Source organism: Fusarium tjaetaba (genome assembly GCF_013396195.1).
Source record: "Fusarium tjaetaba strain NRRL 66243 chromosome Unknown NRRL66243_c0000107, whole genome shotgun sequence".
Classification (NCBI taxonomy): domain Eukaryota; kingdom Fungi; phylum Ascomycota; class Sordariomycetes; order Hypocreales; family Nectriaceae; genus Fusarium; species Fusarium tjaetaba.
This window is the reverse complement of record NW_023501303.1, coordinates 132,601-160,592: the sequence shown is the minus strand read 5'-3', so window position 1 is coordinate 160,592 and position 27,992 is coordinate 132,601. Positions and strand designations below refer to the sequence as shown.

The 27,992-nt window shown below is 49.3% G+C and overlaps 11 protein-coding genes across 11 annotated transcripts; 4 read left to right on the top strand and 7 right to left on the bottom strand.

Moving 5' to 3' along the window:
• Positions 1-17: 17 nt before the first annotated feature.
• FTJAE_5549 (NADH-ubiquinone oxidoreductase 40 kDa subunit mitochondrial) lies at positions 18-3,301 on the bottom strand (the record flags this gene model as incomplete). The annotated part of the gene is made up of 14 exons (XM_037352068.1): positions 18-223; positions 317-388; positions 448-562; positions 644-760; positions 981-1,281; positions 1,737-1,831; positions 1,882-2,217; positions 2,266-2,424; positions 2,478-2,619; positions 2,672-2,763; positions 2,820-2,914; positions 2,982-3,044; positions 3,098-3,111; positions 3,174-3,301. The coding sequence occupies 14 exons, from the start codon at positions 3,299-3,301 to the stop codon at positions 18-20; spliced, it is 1,935 nt and encodes a 644-aa protein (XP_037207391.1).
• Positions 3,302-3,845: 544 nt separating this feature from the next.
• Positions 3,846-5,116, top strand: FTJAE_5548 (26S proteasome regulatory subunit N9; the record flags this gene model as incomplete). Its single annotated transcript, XM_037352067.1, has 3 exons — positions 3,846-4,113; positions 4,181-4,416; positions 4,475-5,116. 3 exons carry the CDS (start codon positions 3,846-3,848, stop codon positions 5,114-5,116), a joined length of 1,146 nt encoding a protein of 381 aa, XP_037207390.1.
• A 246-nt stretch (positions 5,117-5,362) lies between these two features.
• On the bottom strand, positions 5,363-7,360 carry FTJAE_5547 (glycosylphosphatidylinositol transamidase; the record flags this gene model as incomplete). Its single annotated transcript, XM_037352066.1, has 5 exons — positions 5,363-5,824; positions 5,877-6,691; positions 6,742-6,980; positions 7,039-7,288; positions 7,345-7,360. 5 exons carry the CDS (start codon positions 7,358-7,360, stop codon positions 5,363-5,365), a joined length of 1,782 nt encoding a protein of 593 aa, XP_037207389.1.
• Positions 7,361-8,085: 725 nt separating this feature from the next.
• Positions 8,086-9,101, bottom strand: FTJAE_5546 (rhomboid 2; the record flags this gene model as incomplete). The annotated part of the gene is made up of 5 exons (XM_037352065.1): positions 8,086-8,300; positions 8,353-8,540; positions 8,594-8,675; positions 8,728-8,865; positions 8,921-9,101. 5 exons carry the CDS (start codon positions 9,099-9,101, stop codon positions 8,086-8,088), a joined length of 804 nt encoding a protein of 267 aa, XP_037207388.1.
• Positions 9,102-9,853: 752 nt separating this feature from the next.
• Positions 9,854-12,584, bottom strand: FTJAE_5545 (aconitate hydratase mitochondrial; the record flags this gene model as incomplete). Its single annotated transcript, XM_037352064.1, has 4 exons — positions 9,854-11,341; positions 11,394-11,515; positions 11,566-12,208; positions 12,471-12,584. 4 exons carry the CDS (start codon positions 12,582-12,584, stop codon positions 9,854-9,856), a joined length of 2,367 nt encoding a protein of 788 aa, XP_037207387.1.
• Positions 12,585-14,487: 1,903 nt separating this feature from the next.
• On the top strand, positions 14,488-14,917 carry FTJAE_5544 (BUD20-like protein; the record flags this gene model as incomplete). Its single annotated transcript, XM_037352063.1, has 2 exons — positions 14,488-14,717; positions 14,788-14,917. The coding sequence occupies 2 exons, from the start codon at positions 14,488-14,490 to the stop codon at positions 14,915-14,917; spliced, it is 360 nt and encodes a 119-aa protein (XP_037207386.1).
• Positions 14,918-14,968: 51 nt separating this feature from the next.
• On the bottom strand, positions 14,969-15,783 carry FTJAE_5543 (DASH complex subunit DAM1; the record flags this gene model as incomplete). Its single annotated transcript, XM_037352062.1, has 4 exons — positions 14,969-14,984; positions 15,054-15,251; positions 15,303-15,400; positions 15,469-15,783. The coding sequence occupies 4 exons, from the start codon at positions 15,781-15,783 to the stop codon at positions 14,969-14,971; spliced, it is 627 nt and encodes a 208-aa protein (XP_037207385.1).
• A 1,212-nt stretch (positions 15,784-16,995) lies between these two features.
• On the top strand, positions 16,996-18,855 carry FTJAE_5542 (CSR1-phosphatidylinositol transfer; the record flags this gene model as incomplete). Its single annotated transcript, XM_037352061.1, has 3 exons — positions 16,996-18,129; positions 18,182-18,323; positions 18,371-18,855. The coding sequence occupies 3 exons, from the start codon at positions 16,996-16,998 to the stop codon at positions 18,853-18,855; spliced, it is 1,761 nt and encodes a 586-aa protein (XP_037207384.1).
• A 167-nt stretch (positions 18,856-19,022) lies between these two features.
• FTJAE_5541 (hit family 1) lies at positions 19,023-19,767 on the bottom strand (the record flags this gene model as incomplete). Its single annotated transcript, XM_037352060.1, has 5 exons — positions 19,023-19,130; positions 19,183-19,197; positions 19,248-19,340; positions 19,507-19,589; positions 19,734-19,767. The coding sequence occupies 5 exons, from the start codon at positions 19,765-19,767 to the stop codon at positions 19,023-19,025; spliced, it is 333 nt and encodes a 110-aa protein (XP_037207383.1).
• Positions 19,768-20,641: 874 nt separating this feature from the next.
• Positions 20,642-21,349, top strand: FTJAE_5540 (MOG1-like protein; the record flags this gene model as incomplete). The annotated part of the gene is made up of 3 exons (XM_037352059.1): positions 20,642-20,718; positions 20,783-20,998; positions 21,049-21,349. 3 exons carry the CDS (start codon positions 20,642-20,644, stop codon positions 21,347-21,349), a joined length of 594 nt encoding a protein of 197 aa, XP_037207382.1.
• A 596-nt stretch (positions 21,350-21,945) lies between these two features.
• On the bottom strand, positions 21,946-24,045 carry FTJAE_5539 (HMG box-containing protein; the record flags this gene model as incomplete). Its single annotated transcript, XM_037352057.1, has 1 exon — positions 21,946-24,045. One exon carries the CDS (start codon positions 24,043-24,045, stop codon positions 21,946-21,948), a length of 2,100 nt encoding a protein of 699 aa, XP_037207381.1.
• Positions 24,046-27,992: the final 3,947 nt, after the last annotated feature.

The following is a 27,992-nucleotide window of genomic DNA, read 5'->3' as shown; positions in this document are numbered from 1 at the left end:
TCTCCCGTTCAGCTTCTCTAATCTGATTCATCAGATCGCCAGTCCCAGGTTGAACTCTCGAAATTGGCGTAACAGTAATAGTGGTTACTTAAACCCGCGTGAGCAGGCTCGAAGGTTGTCGCATAGACTCCAAGAGAACGGTAGAGCTTGTCAACAATGGTAGCCATTCGTTCTCCCGTGCAGACAATCACACGAGGCGACTTCGGCTTGACGAGCCAGCGGCCTGTTAGGGCAACTAGCGGGTGATATGTTAGTACTGAATTTGGAGGGTAACATCCTATGGACAGTGACCAGGACGACTGTGAGCATTACTTACACTTTGTCTGGCAGTCATTGCTGAAGAATGGAGGGTCAATTATAACACTATCCAAACTGCCCTTCAGATGAGCTGAGGCGATAATATCAGCTTATGCCAAAGGCAGTTTTCAACTAGCAAAGCGGTCATACCTGGAAGTTGGAGAGGTCGCTGGAAGTCATAGAAGACAAACTCAGGAAAGACGCTGAAACGATGGTCATGTTCGAGCAAGACCAGCTTAGGTCGGTCTTCAATAGGCCAGAATCTCTGTGTGTCCCAGTCAGTTTCTGGGTTTTAACTACATATCAAGCCCTGGCTGGGCATGACAAAAGCCAGGGTTGATCTTACAAGACGGTTCTTGAGCGCAATGAACACACTCGGTGTCGAGACTACACCAATAGTCGAGCTTGACGATGCGCCATCGAGGAGCTGATCGGCCAGAGCAAAGGCTGTTTCGTCGAGGAACTAGATCGTCGGGCCCATGTTAGTAAGTTATGCATTTCTTTTCGCGATGTCAACATCATGAAGTTGTTGTAGTGCCAAGACCAGCCCAGTACGTAATGGATACCCAACTTCAGACAGGCAAAGGCAGAGACTCTATCCCAGAAGCCGATCGCGATGCCATCAGTCTCCACCGCCAGAGCCAAAAGGCGCAAGACAACTGGACGAGAGGAGCCTTACGTACCCAAAACTGCGATTCGTTCCAATCCTCCGTAAAGGCCGCCATGCTCAGCGGTTGATCGTCCGCATCCTCCGCGACAGGGTCCTCGTCCTCCGGCTCGACGACGCCGAGTCCGGCTCCGGCTCTCGGAGCGGCGCCGGTCCTCAGCTTCTCAAATGTCTTTTCATGGGCGTCCTTTTCGGCGTGGAACTCGGCCAGCGCGGCCAAGGCGTGACTCGAGAGACTTCTGAAGAGACCAGACCAGCCAAAGTCAGTAAACTGGGCCCTGCCCATGTAACTTGGGGTGACATGAATGTTTTGTAGACTATTATCTCTTACATGGGCTCTTCATCATCAAAAGACATCGGAATGTTGTCGTCAAAACGTATCTTGTTCGGGTTTGCTATGCGGTCGCTCCAATGCGATGTGATACCTAAAAGGTTTTGTGTGAGGGTTTTGGCGGGGTCCTTTTTACTGCCTACCACTACTTCCTCGACGGTCTAGACTCTCGCTATCAAAGAGCTGCATATGCGATGATGGATAGCCAGCTAGCTACAGGGTAGCCACGTGTGGATGATTCGATTCTCTTAACCTTCATATTATCTGATATCAATCATCTCAACCCAAAGAAAACCTGTACAATTGTTCGAACTCGCATACTCTCTAGTCTATGCGGCCCTATATACACGGACTATTGTCGACTTGTCCGCTCAGCCGTGAATCCCCAACCGCCTTTCCAGCATTCGCAATAAGCAAAACATTTAAATTCATTTTCTTTACAGCTCATCCAAGACATGGATGTACTTCTTCTCTTCCCTCTTCTCCTTCTCTGTTGCAGGGGGGAGATCGTAGAAGTTCTGACTTCGGAATCCTTGCTATAAGGGTGTCAGTTTGTGACTTTCACGACCATGATAGGGGCACTTACCAGGTAGTGGTAGGTGAAGTTGATAATGTCGCCAGGCTCAATACCAAGATCCTTAAAGGTCTTGGCCTCAGGGTCAATGACCTGGTCCAGGTACTCACGCTCAACCTCATCGGCTGACAAGGTGTGCCACCAGAGGAACTTGTTTAGGATCTCAGCAACAGGCTTAAGGATGGCCTTGGGCACGTTGATGTGTCGTCGCTGCTTGTAAATCTCCTTATCAACCATTACGGAAATCTCCTCCATGCTGTACTTCTTGGGTCCGTAAAGCTCAAAAGTCTGGCCAGCGGTTGTGTCGTCATAGAAGATCTTCTCAAGGGCAGCACCAACGTCGATAGACTGTGGCGGTTAGTAACTTTAACCCTAGGCACTCTGACAAAAACCTACGTGAACGGGGTAGAACTTCTCCTGCATGTTGTTGGAAGTGAAGAGGTTGGTGACACCAGCAAGCTTCAGCAGCAGGTTGTCCTCGAAACCGAAGATGGGCGCAGGTCGGACAATAGTGGTCTCAGGGAAAAGTTGTCGGGCAACCTCCTCAGCTCGACCCTGAGTCGTTTGTTAGCATTTCGCTCCATTGACCAAGCCGACGATCCACAAACCTTTGTTCGGTAGAACTCGGAGACGGACTGAGAGTTGGCGCTGTGGGAGGAAACGTGGATATAGCGGTCGACATCGTACTTGCAAACAGCCTCGACAATTCGCTCAGTTCCCTCAACGTGCACATCCTCCAAAGAGAAGTTCCTGATAATCATTTAGTTCCCATCCTATCCATTGGTCTGTATCGTAGACATACTTGGTAGGATAGTCGCGGCCAATCAAGTTGAAAACGGCATCGGAATGTCGGACGCTCGCCTCGATCGAAGGGGTGTTTCGAAGGTCGTGCTCCTAGTAAGAGAGTTACTGAAAGGTTCCTGAACATATCAGGACGAATTGAGGCGTACAATGAAGACAACACGGCCAAGATCTCCAGTGACCTTAAGATGACGCTTGGACATCTCCTCGCGGTAGGGAATAACGACAGTGCATCCCTGACGGGCTAATGCCAGAATCAGTATTCCAATTGCCCATTCCTGGGATCCAATTCCTGGCTCAGGTCGGCTCACCCAGTCGGTTGACAATGTATCGTCCTAGTTGGCCGGTTGCGCCAAATACGGTAACAGTATGGCCTAGTTTCCTCTCGTCAGTGTTGTTCGTGGTCATCGTAGCTCGATCATGGTACCTCCGAGGGATGAACTAGAAGTGAAATAGCATTAGAGGAGATCCGAATAGTGCCAATGGGCCGTGGTTGAGCTTACCGGCCTCCCTCAACACGTATGATAGGCTTGCCAGTTCGAGTAATGGAAATATCGGATAGGTATCGCTTGCCGGTGACATTGAAGGCAGCCTTGCGGGCCGCCCGCGCAGCAAAGAGAGGCGAAGCCATTGTTGCGAATATACAGATTGCGTGACAAAACGCTGCTGTGCCTCGCAATTGGCCGTTGAACGTCTCGTCGTCTCGATAGCAGTGTTTGGTGATGCTAGCCAAGTTAGAGCCTCGGGGAACGGTAATTGCAGATCACGTGATGGGTCACTGAAATCTTGCAGCTTGTCATTGGTTAGCGCCTTTCGAGTGCTCCTCCAGAGGTCGAAATGGCCCGTGCGCCTCTACGTTGCGACGACCAGGCTGCCTGGTAGCCTCATTGATGAGCTAAGGACCTCCCTCCACACTCCACTGAAGCAACTATCAACCTCTACATACAACCACACCAGCTTCACCGATTATCTCGACGGCCGCCCGACGACAATACGATCCAATAGAGGAGAGGCCATACTCACACCTTTGGGAATCATAATTCGCAAAAATTAGCTTCGGTGCAGCAGTTCGCGCCAATAGATTACGGCTGCAGGCAAGCTAGCTTCAGTCGCTGTGCACGTCACCCATAAAATACCCAGCGATTCCACCGACCTAAAATACGAATCCCGCCATCATGAGCAACGAGACCATTTCCGACTTTCTTGCCGAGCAGCGCGATGAAGCTCCCGAGGAGCTCCAGCCTCTCATTCTCGACTTTGAGAACTTCTGGGAGCGCAAGCTTTGGCACCAGCTCACTGACGCCCTTGTCGAGTTCTTCAGCCACCCAGAGAGCGCACCTCAACGACTACCATTCTACAGAGTCTTTATTCTCAAGTTTGCCGACAAGATCAACCAGTTGAAGCTTGTGGACCTAGCATTGAAAGCAGCAACAGAGTGTGAAGGTGAGATTTAAATGCAATATGCTCCGAAGCCGGCGGGTTGCTGACCGATGGTTCCTGAACAACACAGAAGACGAGCAGCGCCTTTCTTTCCTGCAATCAGTCGCCAAGAAGGTTGATAACGAGAACTCCCAAGATGCTTATGTCTATGCCTTGGTTGCTGTCGCCCAAGCAAAGCTGGACTTGGAGGAGCTAGATGCTGCGCGAAAGGACCTTGATACAGCCGAGCGGATATTGGATTCTTTCGACTCTGTAGAGAATGTGGTCCATGCTGCTTTCTATGATGCAAATGCCATCTACTATCAGGTATGTCCTTCATCTCAGACTTTGGATATCTGGTGAACCCCGCTGACCCCTCCTTCAGCGTAAGATGGACTTCTCCAACTACTACCGCACTGCTCTCCTCTACCTTGCCTGCATTGACCTCAACGCAATGACACCTGAGGAGCGACACAAGAGAGCCTACCACCTCAGCATTGCTGCCCTTGTTTCAACAAGCATTTACAACTTCGGAGAGCTTCTGCTCCACCCCATCCTTGACGTCCTCGCCAAGAGCGAGCATGCTTGGATGCGTGATCTGCTATTTGCCTTCAACCGTGGAGATCTTGACGCTTATGACCAGCTTTCTGATCGCGTCGAGTCCAACAAGCTTCTTAAGAACAACGCCACGCATCTTCGACAAAAGATCTACCTTTCCGCGTTGACTGAGGCTGTCTTCCGCCGTCCTCCCCACGATCGCACCCTCACTTTTGCCACTATCGCTCAGGAGACCAAGGTTCGACCCGAAGAGATCGAGCATCTCATCATGAAGGCTCTCAGCCTCGGTCTGTTGCGGGGAACTATTGACCAAGTGGACGGCGTTGCTCAAATTACCTGGGTTCAGCCCAAGGTGCTCGACATGAAGCAAATCGCCGCGATGCGCCAACGACTACTTGACTGGGACTCAAGCGTCAACCAACTCGGCAACTGGATCGAGTCGGCTGGCAAGGATGTGTGGGCTGCGTAAACGAGCTCTCGACAGGAGTACGGTCTGGGGAACGTATGGCAATCAAAACGAACAAATGTACAGTATAGACGAATAGAAACTTTACTGTGGGCTGATGATGGTCTTTTGCCCATGTCAAGACTATTAATTCTAAATTTTGCCTAATCTATGTGCCCTTGTTTAATACTAAAAAAAATCAGAATCGCCATTATTGTGGCTTAATGCATGCTTTGCTTCCTATCTTACAGTCCGAGCCCCTGATTTTCCTCAAGCAGTAACCTCCCCGAAGACATTGACCATGCCTACGAGCCAGGCTGGCCACCAGAGGCACCATACTACAACGGGCGTATACATGCCCCAGACGTTCCAGCCGAAGCTGGCCTCCCTCAGCAGGTCCGCAATACTGATGTCCCAGATTTGGGCCGCTGCGTACAAGACTGTAGGTGGCGACACGACATTGAGGAGACCTGCTAGAGACCAGCGAAGGCCCGGGTTCTTGACCGGCTGTACAAAGCTGAGAGGGCTTGAGAGTACGCCGATGAGAAAAGCAAGGGAGAAGTTGAGAGTTGCAAGAGTAGAAAGGCACATGCCGAGAACGAGAAGAGAGAAAGACTTGGTGAGTTGGAAGTGCTGCATCGTGGGCTTAGTGACAAGCGTTAGGAGACGAGAGATCGCGAAGGGCAGGATAGCCGAGATGACGGAGAATGCAGCAAAGGCGGGTGAGAGCAACTAGAGGTAATAAGTATAAGACTGGAAGATGATGATATGGGTGAGGACTTACGCCAGCGGGAAGGTGGTTGAATATGTACAGAGGTACAGCTGCGAGACCCTGGCAGACAGCAACAACACCGAGCGGAACAAACAGATCCCGTCCGGCTTGTGTTGCTTCGACAGATGTGGTAGATGTCTTCTCCTTAAGCTTTTGCGTCGCCGGTGATTGGCCGCTCTTCACCCAGAGCGAGATAGCCATGATGGTAAAGTTGGCAGCAATCAACATAGCACTGGGAAGATAAGTACCGATACTGACGAAGCGATCGGTCTGCATCAGAAGATAAAAGAAGAAACTCTGGTGCAGATGCTCAAGCAAATTATTCAGACTTCGGAACGACCCCTCAACCAAGCGTCCCATGGCCATCTCATCATGCCATCCTTCGCCGTAAGGCTGAAGTGTCACGGCATCAACGTGATATGGGATGAAGCTGCTGTGAGCACCGGCTGCATATCCGAGACCTTGGTTGAGCATACCACGCAACATAGTTTGTAAACGATCAGGGTAGGTACCCTTGTGCTCTGTCATCTTCTGAATAGAAGTACCAATACCCATCTGGCCACCAGCAATGTTGACGATTGAGTTGATAAGATCGAGATTAGGAAGCTGACCATTAGGGCCATCGTAAATCACATGAACAGACTTGAAGCTTTGTTCTTGGGGGTAGTCGATGGCAAGAGCACCCTGAAGAGCACCGGACTTGAGAGGCAAAGGAGCCACAAGATCAGGGTTGTGAGCATCATGGTATGCGTCAACCCAAGCTTGCGTCCCTGTCTTGCTATCGGGAGGAACAACAAGAATGATGTCCTTGGACCAGAGTGACCAGCCTATGCTTGTCAGCGTCTATCGCTTGGTTTGATTTTCAGGGGGTACATACGTTTAAAGTAACGGACCAAAGTCAATGCCAGAGACACGCCGTTGCGGTTGAGCTGCTCCTCAACGTTCTTCCACGCAGCAACCAACACAATTGCCTCAGTGGCATCGCCACGGGGAGCTTGCAGGATTGCGTAGAGGTTCTGTCCCGAGTACTCATGGCCAGCTGAGTGGTAGGTGTAATTTTGACGCCCAACCTTTAATCCAACACCCGTGAGAATCTTGTCGAGCCTGTCGTTGATCCTGTAACCAGTTGAGGTTAGTGATTGCTGTATTTTCCCAAATCCATGTCAAGACGCACTCATAGTTGTTCTTGTCGACAACATCGTCAACCTCATGTCGGTAAGCGCGGAAGATGTTTTGTTCGCTTCCTCCAAAATATGTATGCACTTGACCTGGCAACAGGGCATTCTCTGATATGTATGTTCGACGCGAATATTCGTTTAATGGCAGAAGAAAGAGCCAGATTACACCGATCGCGATGCAGAGGAAGGACAAGTAAGGGGGGAGCTTTAGAATTCGAGGATCGCGACGCAGTGACAGCGCTGAAGCTATAGAACATATCAGCCAACGGTCAGAATAGGGGATGAGAGAGACGACTGCATACAGAGTAGTCGCGACATCGTTTAGCCAATGTCTTTGTGATTAATCAAAGACTTGGTCTCTCGATGCTTGAGTTGAGGTTGAGGTTGAGGCTGAGGTTATCGTTGGCTTAGCCTCCCGTAGAAACAATGAGATTCAATCATTAAAGAGGGTACGTACCGTCATGACAGCTTTCCATTAAATGGAAGCTCCCCCCGGCTTCAGGGGTTGGATTGCGGGCCGCCTGCAGTGAATGCGGGGCAGTCTATGCGGTTACCGGGGGCTCATGTCGATCGAGAGCTACAGCATCAAACAAACAGTCGTTGAGATTAAATTAGAATCAAGCTTAACGTTAGGTAGTGCTTCAATAATAGTGTTCAGGCATGGGTCATCTCTTATTGTAGGCATATGGTAGCATAATAGAATCAAGAAATCACTGCAACAGTAGACACATCATAAAGCAATGTCAACGGATGCACCATCATGACAACTGAAACAATCTTCGTCCTCTATCTTTATTATTGCTTCATCCATTATAATAATACCTGAAATAGTTCATAGCAGAAAGGATCATGACCAGCTAGATGAACCCGCTCGGACGTCCATTCATTCCTTTGCTTTTAATCGCTACGCCAATCCCTAACGCAAGAGACTCCACGAAAGATGAAATACCCTTTCTATAGTACAATTCAAAAAAAGAGCGTGCAACAAGCACTTCCGTACCATTACAGTTACACAAAATTACACGCGCACCATGTACGCTCATTCAAGGTCCGAGACGCTGGGTTGTGCCAACTAGCTCCGTCGCTGCGCTGCCACTGGGACCAGGGCGGTTGGTCGTGGGCAGCACACCAAATCGGCCATATGTTGTCTTGTCGATACTGACATAGTGAGGGAGGATCTTGAGGAGGTTGAGTCGATTCTCGACCCATCGAAGACCCCATTCAGGGGGGGCGAGCAGCTTAGCATACCCGAAGCCAGCTATTCTAGCTATTAGTTTCCTTTCGACCACGACAGTGACTGTAAGACTTACCAACGTATCCAATTGCAATTCCACATAGGTGGCCAAGAAGACTAGTACCAGGTACCAATGCCCTCACAACCATACACATGATTAAGGGGGTAGTCCACGTTGGAATATGGACAGTACCGACGACGAAATGAGGGTTGGTTTTGTAGGTTTGAATAGACTCCATCGCCAGTAGAGTAAATACCCACATGCTAGAACAAATGTTAGCCCAAGTTGCTGCCTAACAATTTTCTCGTCGCCATACCTCGCTCCCAGAACGCCATGGTTTACGTGGAACACATATCGCTCGATCAGAACGTACATGACAGCCGGTATCGATGTCAGGGCTAGATAAAGCGAGTCAACTCATAATCCTTCGACATATCCAAGGTTTCTTACGTCCAAAGAACAAAGCAAGGGATGTTAAGGTGCCATGTTCGTTCTCGAATCGCTCCATCAAAGGAGTAAGCGCCGCGAGGTTAAGGATAGCATGGATAATGTTAAGATGTATTAACGGGAATGTCGACAATCGATATGCTATGAGTAAGTCTAGTTAGCAAATGCGCAAAGATTCAATGTCGCTTGGTAGTACCATTTGTAATGCTAATCTCTTCAGGGATGAGGGCGCCCCATTCTCGCAAGTTCCATACTGATTGTAGCGATGCGATTGCGAGAGCAACAATAACGACGATAATGAGTCGTGTGAAGAGCGGTAACCGTGTTAGATATGATCGGGCTCGTAAAGCGTTGAAGTTCTGGAGACGGGGTCGCATGTCTAATAGATTCGAGCTGCTCGGAGCAGCCGGATGATAACCGTTTTAAATTAATGAAAGGACCGACGACACGGAGGGGATAATAAGATAAGAAGCAAGAGAACTAATACGAGTTTCTTGACAATAAGAAGAAACCGGTTGAGATCGCAACTCACTTCCACGCCCTAAGAAACAGTCGCAGGACAATGGCAAGTCAAACTGGACAACGGACCCTTGACCCTAGGTTAGGTCGAGGTGTGGCTGCTGAGTTATCTCAGCACGTGATCAGTGCACAGCCACAGCTGACAGTTACCTACTAATGAAACCTTAGTGATGTACTTGTCTCTGGGACGTAGGCATCACGCAAAGTTCAAAATGCTCAAGGTGCTACAGGTAGGTAGGTACTAGGTAGCATCGAAAACATGAGCCTGAAGAGACGGTTACAGCATTGCTCGAGCTTCGTATCTGAACAAGCTAGGACGATAGATCGATATCAGACATCACCATGGCACATCGTGAATTTAAAACAAATGCATCACTTATAAACAAGAGGTATTTGAACAGTTAGAATTTTGTTACAACTAATAAAAGCATGGCTATTCCTTTGCTAAAAATATGTAAAAGACATGGGCGCTCAACATTTTAGACATATACCGTCCGTTGAAAAGCCCCTCTACTGTCTGCCCTCGAAACCCAATCGAGAACATCAGGATGTACGCCGTATGTGACCCAAAATATCAATTTGCTCTTCTTTACTTTACTTCATTCCTTCTTTAGTTCTTCTTGGCCTTGGCCATGGTGTTCAGGGCGGAACCGTTCTTGAACCACTCGATCTGGGCCTCGTTGAAGGTGTGGGACAGAGGGATCTCGAAAGATGGGCTGCCGTCGGCGGGGTGGACAACAAGGGGAAGGGGCTTGCCAACAGCGAGCTGGGTGCAGAGGACATCGACCTTGTCCTCAGGTCGGATCTTGTCGTAGTCGGCAGGGTCGGTGAAGGTAAGAGGAAGCATACCCTGCTTCTTCAGGTTGGTCTCGTGGATACGGGCGAAAGATCGGGTAATGATGGCAAGACCGCCAAGGTGACGGGGCTCAAGAGCGGCGTGCTCTCGGGAAGAACCCTCACCGTAGTTCCAGTCACCAACGACAACCCACTTGATACCCTTGGCCTTGTAGTCACGGGCAACAGCAGGGACGGCACCCCACTCACCAGTGGTGACGTTCTTGATCTTGTTGGCCTCACCGTTGGCCTCGTTGATGGCACCAATCAACATGTTGTTGGAGATGTTGTCAAGGTGGCCACGGTACTTCAACCAAGGACCGGCCATGGAGATGTGGTCAGTGGTGGTCTTGCCCTTGGCCTTGATGAGGATAGGGATATCCTTGGCATCCTTGCCATCCCAAGGCTGGAAAGGAGTCAGGATCTGGAGACGGTCGGAGGTAGGGGCGACATCGACAGTGACGCTGGCACGGTCACTGGGAGGAGCCTGGTAGGTGTCCTGACCGGGGTCGTAGCCCTTGCTGGGAAGACCATCGCCGGTGGGAGGAGCAAGCTTGAACTCCTTGCCGTCCTTGTCCTTCAGGGTATCGGTGAGAGGGTTGAAGTGGAGGGAGCCGGCAATGGTCATGGCAACGACCAGATCAGGGGAGGCCACGAAAGAGTGGGTGGCGGGGTTGCCGTCGTTTCGGCCAGTGAAGTTACGGTTGTAAGAAGAGATGATAGAGTTGGCCTCGCCCTTCTTGACGTCGCGTCGGTCCCATTGACCAATGCAAGGGCCGCAGGCGTTGGCAAGGACGATACCGCCGAACTCCTCAAAGGTCTGGAGCTGACCATCACGCTCGATGGTGGCGCGAATCTGCTCGGAGCCGGGGGTGACAGTGAAAGCAGCCTTGGCCTTGATGCCGTGGTTGAGGGCATCACGGGCAATGGAAGCAGCACGGGTCATGTCCTCGTAAGAGGAGTTGGTGCAAGATCCGATAAGACCGACCTTGAGCTCCTCGGGCCAGCCGTTCTCCTTGACAGCCTGGCTGAACTTGGAGATGGGAGTACCCAGATCGGGAGTGAAGGGACCGTTGATGTGAGGCTCGAGCTCGGAGAGGTTGATCTCGATGAGCTGATCGTACTCGGCACCCTCGTCGGGCTTGAGGCCGTGGGCGTACTGGCGGGCGAAGTCACCGATCTCCTTTCGCTTGGTGGCGGCGAGGTAGTCGTACATGCGGTCGTTGAAGGGGAAGACGGAGGTGGTGGCACCGATTTCAGCACCCTGGAGAATATCAGCCAACAATCCTATTCACGGAAGAGCAAGAGTCACTTACCATGTTGCAAATGGTGGCCATACCGGTACAAGAGATAGCGTCGGTACCAGGACCGTGGTACTCAACGATAGCACCAGTACCACCCTTGACAGTGAGGATATCGGCAACCTTCAGGATAATATCTGAAAATGGGTCAGCAAAGTCAAGAGGAGAAGCTAGAGGTCATCCCTACCCTTAGGAGCAGTCCAGCCGTTAAGCTGGCCAGTGAGCTTGACACCAATGACGTTGGGGGCCTTGAGCTCCCAGGGGAGATCAGCCATGACATCGACAGCATCGGCACCACCGACACCAATGGTAGCCATACCGAGACCACCACCATTGACAGTGTGAGAATCAGTACCGATAAGAAGACCACCAGGGAAGCAGTAGTTCTCGAGGAGAATCTGGTGAATGATACCAGAGCCGGGCTTCCAGAAACCGATATTGTACTTGGCACAGGCAGTAGAAAGGAAGTTGTAGACCTCCTTGTTGATATCAATAGCGCGGGCAAGATCCTTGGCACCACCGACTTGGGCCTCGATCAAGTGATCACAGTGGACAGTAGTGGGGTTGGCAACCTTGTCCATGCCAGCGGACATGAACTGAAGGATAGCCATCTGAGCGGTGGCATCCTGGCAGGCAACACGGTCAGGTCGCAGCTTGAGGTAGCTCTTGCCACGCTGGATGTCTTGGCCATGAGGGTCGTCCAAGTGAGAGTATAGAATCTTCTCAGCGTAGGCCAGAGGTCGGTTCAGACGAGCACGAACGATGTCGAGGTTCTCGGACATCTTCTTGTAGTTGATGTAGTTACCCTCCTCCCAGTTGTTCTGTCGGACCTGTCCAGCGAGGCATATTAGCACAATTGTTCCCGGATCTCATGTCTTGCATCTTCCCAAGTCCATAACCCGGGCTTCATATTCTCTGTTTGCCATTGAGCTGTAAGTCGCGCAGTTCAGGCCTCGGCATTGCTGGTGGATTGGCAGCCGAACTGGCCCATGCGCCATGACGTTCGGCGCCTGGCTGGTAGTGCAAAGAGGAAGTGATGAAGTTTCGTATCGTGGAATCAAGAGACGGCAATGCAATTGGTTTGAGGCTTACCTTCTTGTCCAGAGGGCTATCTGAGACTGTGGCCATGCGGCGGAAGCCAGAGGCAGCGCCAGCAAGGGCGCGGCTCCGGGACATGTTGCCCAGAACCTGGCGTGGAGCAAGCATTGCGACTATGGTGCTGTGAGGGGACTGTCGTTAGCAAAGAGTGATCAACGACGACGGTTGGGTATTATAATTGACTTACGACCCAATATCGGTCGATGAGTGACTCGATGTATGCTTGAAGGGTGATTGCGAATGTTCAACTGAAGAAGTTGAAGCTTTTCGGGTGGGTTGAAGGAAGAAGGTGGGGGAATGTGCTGCCGAGCAGGTAAGGATTTTATGCTCTTCAGCTGGTCATGTGTTTATCTGGGTTAATGCAGCAATTGGGTTTTATAATTTAGCTCAAGCAAGAAACGGACGTAAAGTTTATGTATTATTTTTTTGGGATTTAAATTGGTATCAAAGTGTTGTAGAGGTTTCAAGGACATCATCTGATTGTATTACAGTCTTGTTTTATATATTGGTTTATATTAACATCATTCTCATCTCATACACAGTAAATTATTCGTCTTCTTCCACAGAAGCCACGATTTGATTCTCTTTTTTTCCCTCTGGTTGCGAGGCAGTTGCTGTTACCTCGGTCTTGCGGGCACCCGTTACGGCGTGAGCCCCGGACCATGATGTAATTTCCGCATCGTGGGCCCCGAAACGGTCTAGGCGTCCATCATGCCCCGGAACCTCACAATCAATGACAAAAGATGCTCTCTGGTTGGCCAAAACTCTGACTCGCTTCCCAGGGTTTAATCGCTACAGTTCCTCGGGCCAGCGGCTTTACCTTCGGTCGCCGCTGAACGGACATATCCCTTCGCACATGCGATACTCCGAGGCCATGATGCTCGGTCACCGATCTTTTTGGGCTTCAAAACACTGTTTTTTTTCGGAATTCAATTTTCATCTGCGAGCGGTTGAGGGAATTTGGGTAGCCCTTGAACGAGGGGGAATGTGAAGCTTTTCACCAAACCCCAACCTCCTATGCCCTTGTATGCACACCCCAATTGTGGTTCTGCCAAATGTCATGCCGGAGACCGCCCAGTTCATATGTATCATCCAATAATAACTGAGGCGATTATAATCTTCATATCCGTTCTTGGAGCCGATCGCAGGCTCTTGTCCACCTCTAAGCTGCATCATGAACTCCCTGTATCGTAACCCACAATCCTGATGGAGCACTGGGAGCCGATCAACTCTATCGCATATTCTAGTACGGCGCAGACGGCTATGCAAACGCCCATCTAACCGTGCAAGCGTCCTTCTTCTCGTCCTTTCGAGCTTGAACTCTTTGCCGATCGTTGATCCCGGAGCCGGCGACCCCAGACCCGCTATCCGCCGGGTATCACCAAGCCCGGCCAATTCCCATCTGATGGCTGAACAAGCTGGAAGGCTGGGCATGTGACAGCATGTCTCAATTTTTATGAGAGGCTCAACGCCGATTAATTCCATGAGATTTCTATACAAGCATAATAGACCATTAGAATGAAACAAAATATCAGAGCACGGAGGGCTCTACAAGAAAGCATTGAGCTGGTCACAGTTCCGTTCTACAATGATGCTCCTTCGTTAGCCTACTGCTTAGGTGCTCAGTTGTTTGTCACAATGACATTTGGGGCCTTTTATCATGTAGACTTTCTGTTCTACCTTGTTCAATTTTATTGTTTTGCCGTTTTGTCTTTCGTTACTTCCCTTCTATTTCTATTCAAAGTCTCTCGAATTTGATTTTCAAGTCGCACAATGCCTTGCTTTGTCTCTGACTCGAAATGGTCGTGATATCGTGCCGTCTTGAGATTCAACCTGTGGCTGTAGTGCCCCGCATCCGTCTTATCAGCTTATCGGTTCAGCCCCACCAGAACTTTTTTCGAAAATCGCCAACCTCAGCGACCGCTTAGGTAGCTTGAAGTATTGAAGTTACCAATATCACAATCTGGAATAGCATACTCCAAGAACCGCATTCGTCCAAGTCACCGCGAAGATGGGTGTCACAAACAAGAAGACAATCACCAAGACAAGGCGCAAGACTCGAGACGTCGACCAGGTCAAGGCCGACCTCATGTCACCCAAGCATTTGAAGCAATTCATGGAGACGAAGGCTGCTGAGGATCTTCCCGGCCTTGGGCGTCACTATTGCGTTGAGTGCTCCAAATGGTTTGATACGGATGCTACTCTGGTATCGCATCAAAAGGGAAAGCCTCATAAGAGAAGGTATGTCACATAGTGACTCGCAATGATTATCCATTTGTCTACTCTGACATGTGTACTAACTCTCCGCTAGAGTCAAGCAGATCGCCGAAGGGCCATACACTCAACAGGAGGCTGAAGCTGCCGTCGGCTTGCGAACAGACAACGGCGACCGAAAGCGCACATTTGCCGACCAAGATAATGATGTTGCCATGGACGCCTAAATCTTGTCCGATAAAATTCTTCATAGCACGCTAAAAGGGGGATATGGAATCCTAGGGCGCATCGGAGCTGGGCTTGATTTTTGACATTGCAAATGGCGTTTTGGAATATTTCTGTCGATATCCCAATTAAATTCACCTAACACCACGACCGCGCGCTCTGGCCAGTCCACTAGGCCGGCTACGTCCGACACCGCGAGTCGACCTTCCCCGAGACGACGTTCCTCGACCGGGAGCAGCAGGGAGACGTGATTGTCTTTTTGGAGGCTCTGGTGTGGTGAATTTGGAAGACTTGGTGGTAGTGGGAGGATTCTCGACAAAGGACGTGTCAGTGGTCCTAGAGGCTAGTTAGAAGAGCCAATGAAGGGTCTTTACGGACAAGATTTACATGAATGTCATTTCTGCATCAGCCTCTGATTTTGATGGGGTCACGGCGGGTTGTTCTGGTTGAGTCCGGTCTCTGCGGAAAGATTCCGGGACAGGTCCCTGCGAGAATAAGCTTTAGAAATAACAAAGCCGTACATATCCAACACGGATAGCTTCGATAGACATACCTCTGGGAAATCAACACAAAAGGCATTCATGTTCAGGCCATAAAGGAAGCTCGCAAACGATTCACTGAATCTCGCTAAACTCTCGTGCATAAGCTGAAAGTGCATCATATTTGCTTCGAGGTCGGCCATGGCATCGGAAAGTTCAGCAAAGGCTGGCTCAAACGCATTCATCGGAAATGGTGCATCGTGTTCTCCAGCACCTCGCGCGGACTCGCGAAAGGATGATCGGGATGAAGGTCGCAGCGGGGTGGTAGGTCGTGACGTTCGGGAACGAGAATTTGAGCGTTTGCTGGGGTCCAGAGGTGTAGTTGACATTTTGGCAGCTTTTGTTCTGCTTCGCTTTCGCTGTTCTGCTTTTGTGTACTGTTTTTTGTATTCGTGGCTCGGCGTATGGGTAATGTAATCCGCGTATTTGATATCGCGACCTGAAGTTGGATTGTACGAAAGTCAACAAACATTGGATGGTAGTCTGTTGTGGCGCCCCCGCAATTCGTTTCGAGATGTGGCTCCCAGTCCTATGTGGCTTTCCCCACGACGCTTCCCAGATAGCATCATATGTACTGTACATCATGCCCGATTTTGATATCAGTTGGTCTCGAGCCTTACTTACTTTTGCTATTTTGTTATTTCAAGATTGCATTTTCCAAAACTTGTAATACCTCAAGCATGATGGGCATTACGGTTTCCTCTCCTATCCACGTTTGAGAGATGTCGCGTGAGCAGTCTCCTAGTAACTAAGGGGCAGACAATACGAAGACATACGATATGGTACGGATACCGAATTAAGGAAAGTTCATTGTAGGAAGACTTTGGTAAAGAACACTGCCATGTTATGACCATTCTTATTTTACATCGACTGCGAGACATGGGGCCCCTTGACCATGGGATATCATAGGATTCTTTGTCTTGTACAAGCTTGGTAGCTCTGTAGGGTAGAGCACAGCCACACTCACATCACGCTCACACTTGACGGACTTTGTTGTCAATTTCAATTATTTTCAGATGTCTTACTACTTTCTCTCCTGGACATGGCCTTGATGTTGTTTCGCCTTTTGTTCGAGACATCTTAATTGGGGTTCTTGAGGTGCGTGGCAGGAACATCAATAGCAGGCCTCCAGCTCCAATCGTTGTTCCCGAGTACTCCGAACACTAACAAATGCCCTACCTAGCCTACATCAATAATTGATCCTATCCACTCCTCATCCGCGGAAACCGGAGTCTTGCAGGCTCCGAACACACATTGAGCATCAACAGGCTATTCTGTTTTATTACGCTCGTCCCAGCCTATTAAAATCCGCACGATTCATAAAAATCATCAAACCTGGAGGCCTGTCAGTGGATTGTCGATACTTTGTACCTGCAAAGCAGCTTTGAGGATCTGTGGAGCCAATACCACGCCAAGAAAGAGTGTCCCGCATTCTAAAAATCCCCATAAACGACGACATTGATTAACCTACCCAACTTTAGTTTTTGCGGCGTATGTGTACGCGTTTGCAAATCTGACATATCCTTCTCAATCCTTTACCTATGAGGACTCATCTGAGACGGAACCTATGCTCGTATAGCCCTCTTAAATACTCCTCTCAGCCACTTTCGCGCCACCTCCAGCTACGGTCATCTGTCCTTTCTTCCAGCTTACTGAGACAACCCCTTACAACCTCACGAGGAGCCCCTGCATATACTAGGAGCATCGCCTCTGCGAGATATCTCACAGGTTTAAGGAATCTCACTCACTCAATTGCCATCAAACGGACATTACACAGCAAGGCCGGCTCAGATCCAAGTAGCAGACTTCCCCTCGAGGCCAACTCGCTTTACTCAGTTGTTGTAGCTGTAGCAGTCATTACGTCTGTTGTTGCTATATCAGCTTGGCCTGCAGGAAGCCCCAGCAAACAGCCCCCACCAGAAGAATTCGAGGAAGAGTTCGAGATCATGTCTTTCCAATTACCCCCTGGGCGCCCAGGGAACCTGACTACCGAGCAAGAGGAGAAGCTTCGCAAGCTATGGACTGCTGTTTTCCAACTCACTGGCGTGGCCGATGAGGAGAGCTCTGGTGCCAACCTCCTGCCCCAGAAAGAGGAGGCGAGTCCAGCAGAGGCCGATCCTAAGAAGAAGCGAGGATTCGGCATGTTCAAGAAAGGCAAATCCGGTACTTCGACACCAACTGAAGCTTCCGCTGAAGAGGACAAGTACAATGAAACTAAACAATTCCACGAGACTTTGGCCAACGAGTCCCCTGAAACAATTCGACACACGATATGGTCCATGGTGAAGCATGATCACCCTGATGCCCTCGTTCTGCGGTTTCTCAGAGCACGAAAGTGGGATGTCGAGAAGGCTCTTGTCATGTTGGTGTCCACTATGCATTGGAGGCATAACGACATGAAGGTAGACTCTGAAATCATGAAGAACGGAGATGCCTTTGCGGTTGAGGATGAGAAGACCAACTCTCCTACCAAGCAAGTTAGCACCGACATGATGAAGCAACTCCGAATGGGAAAGAGTTTCCTGCACGGCACTGATAAGCAAGGCCGACCTATCTGTGTCGTCCGGGTTCGCCTGCACAAGGCTGGGCAAGAGTGCGAAGAAAGTCTGGAAAAGTACACAGTCTACATTATTGAGACAGCGCGCATGACCCTTCAACCCCCTGTTGATACAGCTGTAAGTGCCCGTGGTCTAGAAATCATAGCACAACACTGACAGGCAAACGCAGTGCATTGTTTTCGACATGACTGGCTTCTCAATGGCCAACATGGACTACACCCCTGTCAAGTTCATGATTAAGTGCTTCGAGGCCAACTATCCCGAGTCTCTAGGTGCTGTCCTGGTGCACAAAGCTCCCTGGCTTTTCCAAGGTATGTTGCTCTTTTCAGAGTGAAGATAAATACTGACTCATAATAAGGTATCTGGAAGGTCATCCGTGGCTGGCTTGACCCTGTGGTGGCAGCCAAGGTTCACTTCACTAACAACCGGGCTGAACTCGAGGAGTTCATCGCTCCAGACCATCTGATCAAGGAGCTCGAAGGTGATGAGAACTGGGAGTACAAGTACATCGAGCCTATTGCTGGCGAAAATGACAAGATGAAGGATACGCAAACCCGGGATCGTCTTTTGACTGGCCGTGAAGAGTTGGTCAAGAAATTCGAGCATACAACCAGAGAATGGATCCGACATCCTGATGGTGAGCAGGGCAAACAACTCAAGGCCGAGCGAGAGAAGGTTGCCAAACTTCTCAAGGAGGATTACTGGAATCTTGACCCATATATCCGAGCACGAACACTCTACGACAGACAAGGTGCGATACAGAGTGATGGCAAGACTGACTGGTACTCGCTCAAGCCACCGGCTGCTGCGGGAGCCAGCACTTCTGCTGATGACCTGGACTAGACGAGACGTGTGAAGGACAAAAGGGGCATGGATTGTAGATAATCAGGTTGATTTGGCGGGGCAGGATGGTACCTGGTGACCGGACAATAATACTAGAAGGGCTCTTAATGAACCAGTTCCCTAATTTCCCAATCCATCACTGTTGCATATGCGTATATCGAAGCTCTTTAGATCTTGGCCTTGAGCTCCTCACAGTAAGCCTTGAGCTGTTCCATATCTGCGGGCTTTGTGGGCCATTGAACGCCGAGGCCCTCGGTCTCGTTGGGCTTAGGGATCTGAATACTCGTTAGCGATAGCTCAACGATAGTTTAGGCTTTATCTTGTTACCATATGGAAGTGAACCTAGGACTATATTAGTTTCTGACACCGTAGATTTGTTTTTATAGGCTTACATGATCAACTTCTTGGTGAGCAATACGGCCATTGTTCTGGAGGATGTTGTAATCAGTAGCACCAGTCGCGTTGACAATCTTCTTGACAACAGGCTATGGACACAATTAGACTTGAGAATTCATCACTAACGCCCCAGTACTTGCCAGAATCTCGGTGAGGTGGTCGTCGGGAATATCGGCCAGCTTAGCACCGTGGTGCTTGGGGATGACAAGCTATATCTTGTCAGTTGGTTCATGACGTGAGCTGTTGAGAACATACAGCGTGGCCCTTGCTGAGAGGACCAATATCGAGGAAAGCGAGAGTCTTGTCGCTCTCAAATAGCTTGAAAGAGGGGATATCACCTGATGAAGGATTAAGTCAGTCTACACGAGGACCAGGAGTTAGACAAAGGAGCTGATAAACACCCTCAACATACTCTCCCCTCAGCAACCCCCAGTATACTCTCCACTCATTCATTCAACCACCGTGCTTATCCCTTCTCTTACCCTTGATGATGCGACAGAAGATGCAGGAGGACATTTTGGTGTTCGATTATTTGGTTGTTGAAGAAAGTAAATAGAAAAAAAGAATCAGAAAACAAGGTGAAATTCAATTGTCAATTGAAGGATCAGATTACATGAGGTAACACTGAGAGAGGTGAAGCATGGAGCTACCTATTCTATGAGGGGCAGCTGGTGTGGGCTTTGATTGGCTGTTACGCTTGGATTGAGGGTATATAAGTCAAAATAACACTGCTTTCTTTCGGAGTGGGACCTCCCATCGAACTCACCTCTTGCCTTTTACCAGATGTGACCGTGGGATTGGCCCAACAGACTCCATTCACCCAATCTTTGGAAACCATTCGTCTAGAGACTCTAGATTCGAATTTTGATTTTTGTTCCATTTTTCTATTCAAAAGCATTCTAGAGCGTCAAGTGTCAGTCGGCCTTTTGTTTTTGGTATTTTTTAAGACCATTGAAGCCCATTTTTGGGCGTTTTAATAGCTTTCATGCCCATGTTTCTAGAAGTGAGGCTTCTTTCTGCGCCTTGATTTTTACGTCATCTTCATCTCGGCGGGGTCGCCTCAGCCCCTCCAAGCACAATAGGGTACCTAACTAACTGCCCGTGCTTCCCAGGCAGCATAACCGTACCAAGCAACCCATGATCCATCACTCTTCGCCCACTTTCAGGCGCCCAGTTTCTACCTTGTAGCACTTTTTGCCAAGATTTGCTGTTCCAGTCAGTCAGTACCCGTACGAGTCACGAGCTTGACCCTCCGAAGCATATATACTACAACTTTCGCCACGGACTGCTCCTTAGCTTAGTACTAACATAGTACGATCGACACCTTCAAGTTTGCGACAAACCTGCAGATTCCAAGCCATATACAACCGTCGAATTTTCTCAAAACGAAATGCCTGAATACATAAACACGCCTCTCTTTGGCGGCGCCATCACTTGCGATCTGCCCGCCAAGTTCGCCGACGTCAGGTTCGTCCTCGTTGCTCTTTGCGCCTAACTACACCACTTCCTGTGCTGACTCTATGCGCTGCAGCAAGTTGCGACAAGTTCCCGATAACCAAGAAGTCTGGATCGATCAGGATGGTTTCACCAGCATCATCTTCGACATCACTGAGCGTGTTGGAGGCTCTGGCTCAGGCCCTGAGGTGGATGGTCGTGCCATGACAACTCATCTTGAAGATATGGTTGGTTCGGATATCGATACCGTCAAGATCTGGAACACTGCCGAGACCGAGTTCTCGAATCTAGAGTATGCTGTCTCAGATGCCTTCTGGAGGTGGCAGTTACTGATATCTGTAGACCTGGTACTCCCGCATACACTCTTATTTCCACGCAGACTCCTCGCGTGAACCAGTCCCGCGACTCAACATCTGCGCCCGATTTCACAGCCATCATCCTAACTCTTCTGCGGCTCGAGAAGGCCAAGACTGATATTCTCATCACAATCAATGTCCCTCACATCAAGGGAGAGTACGACGAGGCTGAGGTTGATCTTGAACTAGGGCGTCAGGGTAAGCTCATTGGCGCTGCCGTTGAGTATTCTGCTACTATCTGGTCAACATTTAAGATCAAGGACTGGGGTCTCTTTGGTGAAGCTTAAGGTGGTTGAAGTTTGTTAAAAGCGAATGGATAACATATTTAGGTTCCGGAGGGAATGCAGCAGGAAAGAGCTAGGATATCATGAGATGACTACCACGACTTATGACCCGTTTTCTTTGTTGATGGATGATACACAATTATGGACATGACAAGTGTGATTCCCTAGCATGAGGGATTATGCAGGCTTACAAGTTGCTTTCAGATTAACATGACAACATGTCATGATAGAAGGCCATATTGATGAACATTCAGGCATATGTAGCTTGGGAAGCTCTGCAATTTTAAGACTGCTGGCTGATAAGAGTCAACTCGAAATTTGTCTGCATTCGCTGACTATATACACTCTATCATCACTCCAACGTATTAAAAGTTTGCCCGTTTATACAGTGTGGTCGATGAACTTCTATGAGGGTAGTGAAGGCAGTATCTCTATAGACTGGAGAGTATTTATTCCTAGATATGTTATATGATATCTTACAGTCTGGGTTTTGACAGGCAGCGTTGTGGGTGGGCGAAGACGCAGGTGAATTCGGTTAACTCGGACACGCAAATTATAATATTGAATGGGTATAGACAAACAAACTCCTAATTATGCATTTATGCTTCAGTCTCGATAGTTAGATCAACCATCTTGTCAACAACACTCTCAACTCCCAGCTTGCTAGCCACTTTGCTTCCAGTCTTACCACCCTCTTGCTTCGCCCACTTCTCTGCAATGAGCTTCATGACCACCTTCTGGGGACTGCCTGGGTTCTCTCCTCTGACCACACTCATCTGCTCTTTCACAAACGCCTGATATCGGCTCGGTGATTTGCCTGCTGCTGCTCCCCTTGGTACTGGCTTGGTCTGCTTCAAGTTGCCCTTGCACTTCCCACATTTAGATCGCTGAGTATCAATACTTTTGGAATGCCGCTTATACTCAAGTCCGCATTCTTCACACTCCCAAATGTACTTGAAGTCGATTTCGTAACTGTGCTTGGTTGTCACTTCGATGCCGCGATCGCCAAACTTGGCCGAGCACTTGGCCGCCCAAGCCTTGAACTCTCGGCCATGAGGGTTTGTCGTTATGCCACTGATCATGAAGTTGGCGAGATGGCAAAACTCATGTGCCATGACATTGAGTAGGCGATTCTCGTCATCAATAACCTTCTCGGCAAGTTCAATTGATGCATGATGCTTGAATATCTTAATGGGCTGACCGTCTTCCGCCTTGCGTGTCGTTCTAATAGTCTCGCAACGCCAACTCGCTCGCCCAGCCGTTGTATTAAGTGTTTTCGTCCAAACGAGCTTGACGCCGCCTGTGGACTCAGAAAGCTCGGCAATCCTACCATTTGTGATCTCGCGATCGAGTTCGGCTAGAAAGCTCTCGGCGAGGGCATGTTTCCTAGATTCAAATGACTTCTTGGTCTCCTTCTTGGGCTCTTTCTTCGGGCTCGCCTTGCTGGGACTTTTGGTAACCGGGGGAAGGATGAGCTTGCGTGGCGAGTGCTGGTCGTTCCAATCGTTAACAAAGTCCTGGTTCCAAAAGGCATCCATACTTGGACGGTGTGGCGTTTTAGGGATCTGTATTTTCTTGCTTGGTGATGCAAGCCCTCTTGGCTTGGGTGCTTTAGGAGGAGTACTGGGTGGTGTGGTGAACTCGTCTGTCTTCAATACTCTGCTCTCCTCATCTGAGAAGTCCTCAAGCTGTAGCCGCAGCTTAGATAATGTGTCTGCAAGATCCGAGGTGGTGGTCGTCTCCGAAGTAAGCCGTTTACCACTTGGGCTGGTCTTCCTGGACCAAGCACCCTCTTTACTTGAAGTAGTATTCTTGGTAATATCGTGAGTTTTTTCATTGCTAGTATTCGAAGAGGGGTTTGGTTGAAGAGTTGGAGGATTCTTGATTGATGGGATACGCTCCCTGGTGCCAACTGTCTTTGACGGCTGGCTACTCAAGGATCTTGCCCCTCTTCTTGTCGGGGGCTCAGGGGTGTCATTCAACCAGTCCGACTCCGAGGCAGAGCCAGAATGCTCGTCTGCAGTTTGATAGATACTTGGCTCTTCTGCTTTCTTGTTCTCCTGGCTCACTTCGCTTTCAGCATCGCTATCGATCCCTCGTGCAAAAAGCAATGCTTTTGACTTGGTCCCAGAATGAATACTTGGTATCGGTTCCCGAGTCTCCAGAGTAGGTGTTGCCACCTTAGTTGTATTTATTTTCTGAAGACGTCGGACTCTTGTCAAGACTGTTTCCTTTTCGGATTCATAGTTCTCATCACTCTCGTCATCAGAATCTTGCACAACCCTCTGGTTTCTCTTCCTTCTTGGCTGTTGTCGCGACTGCGGCAAGTCCTTCTCAGTGTCAGAGCCACAATCGGATTCTGAATATGAGGAAAGTTTGTCGGCTTCAGTCGTTTGTCGTGATGGCTTCTTCTCATAACTTGCAATCCTTGACTTACTCCGTCGACTACTTCGAGTGCTTTTCTGTTCTTCTGAGTTCCATTTCTGGAAGAGCGGGTTGGCGGCGGTTTGTTTTGACTCTCCAAGACGACGCACACGTCGGGTTTCAACATTGGAAGCAGTCTTAGGAATCGTAGGCTTGCTGACTGAAGGCGCTGGCGTAGTTGTCTTTGGTGCTCGGGAGCGTGGTTGCCGAATAAGCGTTTTCAGATCAGGTAGGTCATCGTCACTGGAGGGATAAATATCTGCCAGTCTTGCCATGGTGGATGTGTTGAGTCGCAGGTGAAGAGGGTAAAGCTATGGCATATGCTGGTCGAGGGTGTGTTTCTTGCGTTGTCACTGGCATGCGGGTATATAGGGTGATACTTTTCGGTAGATGATGCTTTGATAGGTATGCGATGACCTGGAGACAATAACTTTAAAGGCATAAAGCGGTTTAGCTTGATTGCATGATGGCTGCAGTAAGATTTGAATCTTCTATCAAGATTCGGAACTCAAAGTAAAGAACCATGGTGTTGGCACAGCAACAGACCCATACTGGAATGTGGGATCGCGAGTCCACGTGACGTCCACCAACTTCTGTAATGTCTCCATTACGAAACATGCAAAACACGGGCTCACGATGAATAATTGTTTGATGGGCTGGTGCCCGATGTATCCGTGGTTCGTAATGTGAGACATACTGGTATTTCATGCCTACAAAGTATCGAATTAACTAAGCGGCTTCGTCCACAATTCTAGAACACGAAGCTAGGATTGACAATTTAATATCGGAATGAGAAGCCCGAGCCGGAGGAGCGGGAATCAACTTGACGTGCTTATTTTTGGTGCTCGCTTGGGTCGTAGTCCCTTGGCAAATTGTCAATGACAGTTGCTGAGACCTGAGCGGCGACGAATGGGGTATAGGTTAACCCATGAGATTTCACGTTAGTAATTATTCAACTCAGCTCATTGCTTCCTGCTATGTGAAACATATCCTTCAGGCAGAAACATGACATATTTTTAATTCAGTTGAAAAGTGGAAGCCATGACGAAGAAACAAAGCGGTGCGAGGCTAACTAACGAACTGGACGTGACTCCATTGCCGGACTGTTTGAAGCGCCAACGGGTGGGAACATGAAGAAAAAAAGGAGGTGGCCATTTGCCAAAAGTTGCTAATCACTTCGGCTGGTCGGTCAATGATAGAGCTCACTCCGTGAGTCCATGCGGTGATCATCAATCGGCTGTCGATAGGTCATTATTAGCTGGCTCGGTACAGCAGCCGTGTCGCTGTGCGTGTCACATTGCTGATGGTCATCTACGGCCAGGATCATCATGTTTATTGAACCAACCTGCAGGTCAATCACGGTCTATCGTCGATATCAACAAGCAGCACAAGCAGCACCTCTATAACCCATGCATGACAATTTATTTATACCTGGCCAATTTCGTCCCCAGCTACTGCTAGTCAACGGGTGGCGGGACGCCGGCTTACCTTGACAACAGAAACTTGAATATTTCGGAGCAGTTCCCCTAAGAATCCTCAACATCAAACCTGTCGCAACAAGACGATTCCCTTCTAGCGTGGTGGACACGGGCCTGTTGAACCAGTTTGGGATAGGGAAATTGGACTAACTGCAAAGTTTATCCTTTAGCACAGCAGATGGGGAATAGAGAGAAGAAGAAAAAAATTGAAGCAGAACCACAGCTTTCTATGGAGAGACTTGGGGGGGATCGATGATCGTGTTGGATCGTGTCGGTGTCTGAAGCTTCCCAGGGATAACCTTGTAAGGGAGCTGCTGTTTGGGCCGGCGTATCACATAGGCCGCGTACAGCGTCGTCATCGATTGTATGGATGTATGTAATTATGGTGCTGACGGGACGGGATGAAAAAAAGAGCGAGCTCATTGTGGCAGTGTCACAGCGGGAAGAGAACAACTGAGCACTCACTCACACATTCAATTGAGTTGCCATCGGCTATTTCTTTTTACGGAACTTACCTAGGGAACCTCCTTTTAATTAAACGCTGCATGCTTATCTCGTGTGAAGGAGCTGTTTTCGTTGCTCTCTCCCACGAAAATGCGTGACGCAGGATCTGTTCCTGCATGATGAATGGGTACGGTGCAGGGCCAGAGGGCATCCACTGACTTTTCTCCCCAATTTCTAAGCGGCCTTGCTTATCAATGTCCTCTGTCTACTGCTCCGTAATTACCGGCACAACAATCGAGATTGCATCGTTAAGGCTGAAACAATTTCAACAAAGATTAGCACGAGATCAAAAGATAATGAATGACTTTATCCATGTTTGATAGGTTTGCAATAAGTGGAAGAGCCAAGGGTAAGGAAGCATGAATTGAGGTACCAGCCATCCCATCATCTGATAGTGACGAGCAGGGTACGTGCATATTCAGTTCGAGGACACGGTTACGCAGCAGTTCAAGTTTTTCCCGCCAGAGGATTCGACGAACCAGCTGAAGCTTCTCGAAGTCCTTTACTTACGGCTGTGGCCGCAGCCGTGACGGGTACCAGCAGCTCGCAGGCATAGACACGTGTACGTGTAGCTTGATAACAGCTTCGTTCCATTTACTGGTGAATCTCAAACCTGGAAATCATCCAAGATATGCAGACATACACAGAATTTCCTTGATCTATGCATCCTCTGCCTTGCTTGATATCGCGGTAGGGGAACAGTCAATAACTCAGCCACTCGCTGAATTTAACCTTTGGGTGACCAACTGCAACCTTCAACTATGCCACTGTAACACAACTAACTAAGGTAGACTAACCCCATGCTTGAGGCAAAAAACCAAGCAGTTTGGCTGGTGGTGGCCTTGATGCCTTAGGTGTTATGCTTCTCATTTAGATAACCTTTTGCCTTTCTGTTAAAGCAATTGTATCAGTGAGTGAGAATGAGGCATTGCCAATGCCAACCATAACTCCGGGCCACAGAAAGAAATTTGACTCGAGCTTCGGATGCGCCGTTCAGGGGCGCCGGTGCCCCTCAGTGGACCTTGGAGGCTTCATCCAAAAGCCCGATTTGCAGCAAGCACTTGTCAGGCCCACAAAGGAGTGACTCCGTACCAATGACGACGCGTGGCTGGCTATTTCTGAACAGTACTTTAAAGGTACGAGCTCGTCAAGGTTCCGCCTCATGGGTCTTATGCAGGCGAGCCTCCAGAAGCAAACACCTTGCAGCGGAATGGGAGCAGAACAAGGCCAGCTGAGATATTGCCGCAACATGTATCCATCGGGTACTCACTCCCATTACAGAGAGAATGTTGAACTGCAGCACATCCATCCGAGGAATCCGCCTGCCATTCTCTCAATCAGAGTCCAAACTGGCCAACCCCCTCCAGAGACAGAGACCCAACCACCCCTGTAATCACCAATCAAGACCCGTATCCCCTGGCACTCCTGGTCGGCGCCCCTGGCTTGCACTGCGAGTCGCGGGCGCGGGCCAGCTTTTAGGGGCGATGGCCCTCTCTGATGGGATGGGATGGATGGGTCTATCGAGAGGAAAGCAAGGAACGAAAGGGGACGACCTGGAAACGGCCCGGACGATCCACTGTTGGAACAGCGCATCACGATGGTTGCTGCGATGGATGGATACCTTGTTATCGCAGTAGAGTAGCTGATGGGACCTGTTAATGCTTAATGTTAGAGAGTTGGACGGTTGTGCTTTTGAATCGAATTGAGTTTCAGCGGTCTTGCCGCTGTGAACTTCGGGCTTAGCGGGTATCACGCCCTGTAAGTCTGAAGCCCAGTGTTAACAGCGTTTTATAGCCAATGGTCCACTTTTCGAGTCGAGATATGCTCTTGGCCATGCTGAGGATTGTAGCTAATTCGCTGATCTGACCAGAAATGGAGCTGCGAGGCTCCTAGAAAACAGTCTCCCTTCTGTTAGTTGCTGCTGATGGATGCATTGTTGCTCCCTCCCTCTCGTTGTGCAGAACTAGCTAGCAGTGGGTGAGTGAGTGGGTGAGTGAATGGATGGTGTTTTTGTTTCCCATCGCACTCTCCCTTCCATTCTCACTCCCACGTTGTTGTGTACGTGCATACTACGTGTCTGCGTTGAATGAATCAAAACATCCAATTCAATCCAAGTTTGTCGCCCAAGCCTTGATCTCTTCTTTCTCCCCCCTCTCAATGTCTTTGGCCACGGCAGAAGGATCACACTTCTGGTAATACATATCACTCACGTCGAATAATTGGAAACTTCTCTCCGTCCA